Below are 7604 nucleotides of genomic sequence, written 5' to 3'. Positions count from 1 at the left end.
GCTTCCTCACCCTTCTGTCCAGTTGCTTGTCCACCTCTAAGAATTTGCTGCTGATCTGCTATCTTCATCTTGTAGTTATGGGTGGACAAAAGGAGACAAGAACCTTCTTGCTGACATTGCTGCATAAGGCCATAGCACATGCCACCCGAGTCGAGGGAGTTTCTATTTGTAAACCATTAAATTTGTACAAAAACTCCCAGCTACGTTTATGTTTATTTAGAGCAGAGGTTGTAATGATGACGCCCTTGAGGGCTGTAGTCTCTCATCCTGACCTGAGACCTTGGTCTCTGGGACAGTGGGGAGCGCTCCGGTGGGGAGCACCTGCAGACTTGGAGAGAGAGCACCCCACCCCCCCAGGCCCCAGGAAGGAGACAAAAAGGGAGAAGCATTCATGGGCCTCCCTGGAGGGGAGAGATGTCGTCACAGTGGGACAAGGAAGATATGAGACCTCTGACTCTCAGGAATAAAAGTGGATTTGTTTACTAGCTGTTCCTGAGTTCGGGAGCTGAGCCCGCCCTGCAAGAAGCCCTTGGCACTCCTGAGTCCCGTGAATGGGGGAGGGGGGGAGTTTGCCTTTGAATAAAGCCAGCCAGACCATCAGCCAGGAGCTACAGAGCGGCAGGCATCCCCAGCCTTTTGCCGTCGGGGCCATGACACACAGTCATCCCTGTAATTTAAAACAAACCCGGAGGCAGACATTATTTTAAAAAATGTAACTCTTTGGATTTCTGATAATGACTAAGAGTGATGATCAGTTTTCCCCAGTTATCTATTCAGAGCAAATTTAGCGCCTCTGGTGCAGGATGTCCAACAAAACACAGGAATCATTCCTGAAACAGAAGAAATCCAAAAGGGAGAGGGTTTTCAGGATTTCAGTGTTCTGGAAAATGTGCGCTTGGTAGATCACTGCTCAGGCCCCTGGGGAGTCTGAGACTGACACCCACAGGGGTCGACTCCGAGGGTGTCAGCATGGAGGGCTCCCAGGAGGTGCCGTCACATTCGACAAGGTTGTTGAATCCTGGGATGGCGAGAAGACCCAATTTGCTGACCTCGGCGTGGGGGGACCCTCCCCCTGGACCACAGCTGATCCCCCTAGTTGGGTAGTCTTGGAAAGGGCCCTGCCTCAGCTGTGCATGGCCTCAGGCCTTGGATGAGGGGGGCAGGCTTGTGGAGTTGAAGGAGAGCGGCAAAGGAGGGGCCCAAGGACCTGGAAGAGGCTGGTGTTCGTGGAGGGAGCAGCCCTTGGATGCTCTTCAGAGGGTGATGTTCCTGCTTCACCTTCTGCACCCCTGCACGGGGGGCTGGAACTGCCTCACTGCCCCCTCAGCAGAAAGACCCAGAATTGCCCACCGGCAGGCTGTCCTTTGCCCCTGGCGAGTGTGGGCCTCAGCAGGAGACACAGACAGTGAAGAACACGTTTGCAAATGTTGCCGAGCTCCAGCGGTGGCCCTACCAGGGCTGAAGGCGAGAAGTGGCCCCCCTAGAGGAGGAGTAAACCCGGTCCTCTCTTGTCTGCCGCAGGGACCCCAGGCAGAAGTAAGCAGGTGGCAGTCCACGAGGCTGCCAGGTGACAGTGACCAGCCAGGCCGCACAGGGGAAGTCTTGGCCCCTTTATGAGATGGCCGGCTCACCTGATTGCACACTGGCTCTGTGCACACTCTAGTCAGACTTAGATGTATCCGGACTTGGCTCTGAAAACTAAAAGACGAGAGGAAAAGGTATTTCCCGACGCATTTCTGGTCAGCTAGAGTGGTTCTGCAAGCATGGCCCGGCTTCCAGCTCAAGTGCTGTGCGTAGAAATGCAGGATCTCAGGTTCCACCCGGGCTGCCGAAGCTCCAGGTTTGGGGTGGGTCCGGCGGGTGGCTGGCCTGCACATCGGCTTCGAGGGCCGCTGACCTGGGCTGGAGCTAGCAGCCTCGGGGCCTGGACGGATGGCCCTGGCACTCATCCCCGCATGTAGGTCGAGGCACAAGGGCAGGTCCCCATCTCTGCAGCACACTGCCCCCCTGCGTCCTGCCATGCGCAGGAAGAATTACCTAACATGCTCACGTTAAACCCCATCAAGTTGAAGAAGACGCCTCAGCTTTGACTTCCAGATCCAATCCTGGAGTCTCTCTTCACAAAGCGTGAAGGATAGCGGTTTGAGTAGGGACAGGAAATCCCGGAGACGGGCGACTCCCTTACGTCCAGGACTCGGCATCCAGTGCCTAGATTGGTGCCTGGTGCATGGGAGGGAGTGATTCTGGTTGTGAATAAATGAGTCTGTGACAAAAAGAATCAAATCACTTCCTCACGATTTTAAGTGGTGCAAAATGATGGCTAGATCTCTTGTGTTCAATTGAGACACGTCCTTAGCAAGACTGGACTTCGGCCCCGGCTGCGGCCAATGCCAGAAGCTCCACCGATGGCAGAGAGGTCGTGGACGCATACAGATGCAGATGTGACGCGGCGAAGCCGTGAGCCCCAGGCCAGTGCAGACGGTGTTCCTCAAGCTCTTGGCGGGGCCACGGCTGGGAGGGGCTCAGAGGGCCAAGTGCAAAGCCCGAACGTGCTGCAGTGGCCCGCTCAGAGAGAGGCAGTGGGTAGTGGGCAACATGGGGCTCCATCGTGGATGAGGCTGCTGATTCCGACGCCAGACGCGGATCTGCCCGCACCGTTCTATTTTTTTCTGATTGCTACAGTCATATATTGAACCTGAGTTATTGACGACTTTCGCTGAAGTTGGTCTTGAAGAGAAAGGGGTGGGCCTCACGGAAACGCTCCAGACCCACGTGCATATCAGCGGGAGCCCTGCGTCTTCACGTCCGGGGGCCCTGCTCAAAGCAGGTCCTGGGAAAGAAGCAGGAGGGCAGCGGGCTTCTCCCTTGCAGGCTGACCTCAGCTGTGCAAAGCCAGCCCCGGGGTGGGCTAACTGCACTTGCTCGAATGGGGGTCTGGCGTGCTGTCTTGTACATTTTGGCAGCCAGCCTGTGCCGTGGATGTGCCGGTTCCGCACAGATCTATCCTTGCATTTTACAGGATTTAGCGTCCCCAGCATGCACCAGACTTCTGCAATGTTATCTGACCCCCTCTTCCTGCAGGTGCTCCTTAATTGCCTACATTCTCGACATTTTTGAAGGAGGAGCCTTTTTGGAGCACAATTTACATAAATCAGTGAAGACTTCAAGTAGCTCTCCGGACAGATTCACTGCTCGCTGGTTTGGGTTCCTCCGTCTCTCTGGTCACCCGTCCCCCGATGTCTTGCTCGGATGGACCCGTGCACATAGTCTGTAGGCTGTGAGCCTGGCAGCTGGGGGAGGATGACCTAGCCGTGCAGCCCCTTCGTGCCCTGGCTCCAGTGTGCTAGATTGCCTTAGAGTGCCAGGGCCTATGTGTTTCAGAGCCATGCCCATGGGAGGATGCCAGCGAACCCAGGCTGCTGGTGTTGCCACCTCCAGGCAGGCATCCAGAGTCTGGGAACTTGGGATCTAGAAGGGACTTCGTTTCATCGTGCCTCTGTGGGAGTTGGTTTGTCAAGATTTTCCCCGGCAAGAGTCCCGGAAAAGGTGCCTGGGTGATGGCCTTCCATGAAGGGCATTGTTTCCGGTGCCAGCCCCAGAGCCCGGGTAGACCCGGGGAACGATCCTGGTACCCCCAGATATGCTCGTTTCCCTGTGTTCAGCAGACATGGACCACTCAAAAGCATGTTAGACCTCCAGTACTTGCCCCCTCTGTCCACACCTGGGATTAATCCTGATTCTGGTCCGCTTCCCCACAATCACTGAGGAGTCTGGGTGGAGGGGAGGAGAGGGTGCCCCGGGCCCCGGGGGCCCCGGATGACCACTGTGCATGTGTTTTTCCCAGTGCACGGCCAGCTGTGGGGGCGGCGTGCAGACCAGGGCTGTGCAGTGCCTGGCGGGGGGCCGGCCGGCCTTGGGCTGCTTCGTGCACCAGAAACCCACCGCCTCCCTGGCCTGCAACACCCACTTCTGCCCCATCGCAGAGAAGAAAGGTGAGTGTCTGGAGCCCCTCAGCTTGGCCTTGGCATCCCAGGGTGGGGCTGTCACATGTCTGGAGCAATACCTTAGTGGGCCCGAGGAAGTGGGGTGCCCGCGGTTAGGGAGCCCTGGCGTTGGAGTCTCTGTCTCTTTCAGAGAACGTGCAACTGAAGTTCGGTGCCAGGAGGTTGGACCGTCGTTCCCGGCGTCACTAAGTGGGCAGGTGCTGCACAGAAGGCAGGACAGAACGTCCTAAGGGACGTTCCAAGGAGGGTCTTGTGGAAACAGCCCCTCGCACAAGGCTGCATCTTCCCTGAAGGGCTGCCCTCCGCAGCCTTGGAGCCATACGCCCCGCCGCCCGGGACCCCAGCTAACACGGCGTCTGTGCTTTTCAGATGGCGTCTGCAGAGACCACTTCCCCTGGTGCTCTCTGGTGCCCCAGCACGGGATGTGCAGTCACCAGTTCTATGGGGATCGCTGCTGCCAGACGTGCTCCACCTCCAACCTGTGAGGCCGGGTGGCCCTGCCCCGGGTGAGAGTAGGGGTGCTGTGCCTTAAGCCCAAATCAGCTGTGCAGTGTACATCGGAACGGGGCCAGGAAGATGCAGGAGGATGCAGGCTGGGAGAAGCAGAGCTGTGTCTGGCTCTCTGATGGGAGTGTGTGAGTGTGTGCGCGTGTCTGTGTGTGTGAGTGTGTGCAAGTCGTGGGTCTGAAGGCATGCCTGGGCACGCATGTGCACACATGTTCAGGTGAAGCATGGAGGCAGGCGGGAGGGCCCACTCTGCAGACCCCGAGTCATGCTCATCACTTGTACTTCAGCTGAATCAAGTCAAAAGACAGAAGGAGCCGAACTTGCTAAACGCTAAATATGTGGTGCTTTGGAGAAGAAGGAAAGGCCATGACATTAGGAACATGTACAAAAGATCTCCGGCTACGTACGCCGGCCTCCCTCCCACCTCGAGGCCCTGCCGCAGGTCTGGACTAACCAGCCTCCCTCTGGAGAAGGAGCTGGGTGGGACAGCTCCTGCAGGTTTCTCCACGGCCCCCTCTTCCCACCCCAGGAGCCCCGTTTCTCTCTGCTGGGACAAGAGCCGGGGGGCCCCTTGAAGGGACGCCTGCCCTGCGCGATGGGGGGGACACTGGACTCCGGACTCTGTGTCCCGATTGGAGACTTTGCCTCTGGAAACGGGAAACACAAAGTCCTGCTATGGTGCTTCGGTCCCTTTCAGACTCACGTGCAGGGGGAGAGAACTTTTATAGCCTACGTGTTATCCTTCTCTGTTACGGACAAACGAGCGTTTCTCCTCCAACCTGTTCCTTAATGCTTCTCTCTGAAATGACAGAATCACAGGTTATAGCAGAATCAGAGAGCGACCAGCTACGCTGTGCCCCTGCTGTCCTGATGAGTCGCTGGCTGTCCTGCGTGGGCGGATGTCCGCGGACGTGGGGACCCTCAGAACCCCATGCTTCCTTTGTGTGTGTTGTGCTGTTTTTGAACTTTTTTTCCATGAATTTTGGTTGTTTTGCAAGACCCATTCAGAAAGAAGGCCAGCATTTCCGCATGAAGCTGCACACAGGCCCCTGACACCCCGCGCAGTGTTGGTACTGCTCTGCATTGTCCTTCCTACCATGTGGCTCCATTCCGAATGGGCACCTGGATATTTATATTTGCTGAAGTTTTATAATAAATTTTATATTGTACCACTTGCTTCTGACCTGCTCTGATTCCTCACGAGTTTTGCGCCTGAGATCCGGGGGCTGGCATGGAGGCGGGGAACTGGTCCAGGGACAGAGTTGGGGCTGGAACAGGTCAGAGGATGAAGTGCCCCTACAGGAGGAGGCTACAGGGAAGACAGCAGTTGACCGGGATGGAGGTGGCCAGTGTTGGGGTGGGCAGGACTCTCTGGCCACGCAGCCTGGGGACCGAGGTTTTTGCAGCTTCCATTGGAACCTGAGCAGGGACAGCTTCCCTGGGCAGTGCCACAACTAACTCAAGGGCCACCCCTGACCCTGTGATTCCTGCTTTATGAGACAGGGTTCTCTACAGAAACAGAAAGAACAGGTGTCCTATGGAGACAGAAGGGAGCTTTATTTTAGAGATCTGGCTCACATGATTATGGGGGCTGGCTAATCCAAATTCTGCAGGGCAGAAAGCAGGCAAGTGGGCAGGGTTTCTGCATTGCAGCCTTGAGGCCAAAAGCCTTCTTCTCAGGAACACCCCAGTCTTTGCTCTTAAGGCCTTCAACTGATTGGGTGAGGCCCACCCACATTATGGCGGATCATCAGCTTTATTCAAAGTCTACTAATTTAACCAGTAAATGTCAATCACATATAAAATACATCTTCATAGCAACATCGAGTCTAGTGTTTGGCCAAGCAGGTGGGAACCGTAGCTGAGCATGTCACTGGGTGGCATCATCCATCACACCACTCCCCTTGGCCTGGATTAAAACAGCCCGCATGGGGCACCATGGAACATCCCACTCACCCTCCAGACCTGCCGGGCCTTCAGACGCCCCCGGCTGCTGATGTGGCTCAGCAAACCTACCGCGCCTCCGCTAACACATGTCCCCACCAGCGGGAGACAGAATCCTAACCCCGACTCACAGGCTGGGAGGTGAGAGTGGAAATGGACGCAGTGCTTGCTAGTGTCACAGCCAGAGCAGACTGAGCCGGGACTCGGCAGGACTTGGGCAGCTCGTTCCAACACATGAGGGTCTTGTGGACCCACCAAGGCAAGGGGGCCCCTCCCAAACCTCCGTCCTCCTAACAGATTTCCAACAATCCTTCGGGACTGTTTTCAGAAACCCTTCACTGGACATCCGTGTCTGGTCGTGGGAAGGGGGCAAAAATGGGCAGACGTTCTACCCTCGAGGACTTCACGTTCCATCAGGAAACAGCCAAGCGACGTATCACGGGGACAGAGGCGGGCAGTAGAGGGGGCGCTTGGCTCCCACCAGCGAGGGAGGAGGTAAGAAGGGAAGGGTAGCCTTCCATCTGGGCACCTACACCCCCAGCACTTGGTCAGCCCTGCATGGGTCCTGCTCCAGGTCTGCCCCCCAGCCTGGCCTGCCACGTACCCTTAAGGGGCGGGTGCCCTGCCCTGGGTGTCTGTGTCACTCCCTGACCAGAACCTTCATTTCCATGCTGCCAACATGTGAACTTCAAAGCAGTGCAGGCGGCACGTCCCTTGATGTTTATGTAACGCCGCTGCAGGCCAAGCACAGAGACGCGTGCCGGGTGTGTGAAACCCCACGCAGCCCTCCGCCGTGGCCACGAGTCCTGGCTTCCCCGTCATGTGTCATGTGCAGCCCGGCCCCTGGAAGCGCCCCGTCCATCCGTGCAGGCCGTGGGGCTCCTCTCATCAGCATCACTGTCTCCAGGCCCCTGCGGGCTGGGTGGACGCCCCTGCTTCTGCAGTGGGTGGCCCGGGAGCCTGGGAGCTCCGCAAAGGCAGGAGACATGGGCAGTGACTGGGATCATCTACTCTGTGTCTGGAACCCTGCCCTACCCCCTCCCACCCCCCAGTGCCCTGGGAAAATCTAGCCCATCACTCTTGAGGAAAGAGAGATGGGAGGTGGAATTTTCCTCAACAACCTGAGTTAGTTTCTCCCGAAAAGGTGTG

General features: G+C 57.0%; 1 protein-coding gene across 1 annotated transcript in view; it reads left to right on the top strand.

Annotated features, from left to right (window-relative positions):
• The window catches only part of ADAMTS16 (ADAM metallopeptidase with thrombospondin type 1 motif 16), a 142674-nt gene extending 137044 nt beyond the window's left edge, over nucleotides 1-5630 (top strand). Inside the window, exons 23-24 of the mRNA XM_025867549.2 lie at nucleotides 3845-3992; nucleotides 4374-5630. Of these exons, the coding sequence (XP_025723334.1) occupies nucleotides 3845-3992; nucleotides 4374-4489 (264 nt within the window). The 3' untranslated portion in view covers nucleotides 4490-5630. The remainder of the gene's footprint in view (nucleotides 1-3844; nucleotides 3993-4373) is intronic.
• Nucleotides 5631-7604: the final 1974 nt, after the last annotated feature.

This window comes from Callorhinus ursinus, unplaced genomic scaffold (genome assembly GCF_003265705.2).
Source record: "Callorhinus ursinus isolate GAN/ISIS: 27379988/994484 unplaced genomic scaffold, GSC_fseal_2.0 scaffold3, whole genome shotgun sequence".
Taxonomy (NCBI): Eukaryota; Metazoa; Chordata; class Mammalia; order Carnivora; family Otariidae; genus Callorhinus; species Callorhinus ursinus.
The sequence above is the reverse complement of the archived record's forward strand: the minus strand, read 5'-3'. Positions and strand labels throughout refer to the sequence as shown.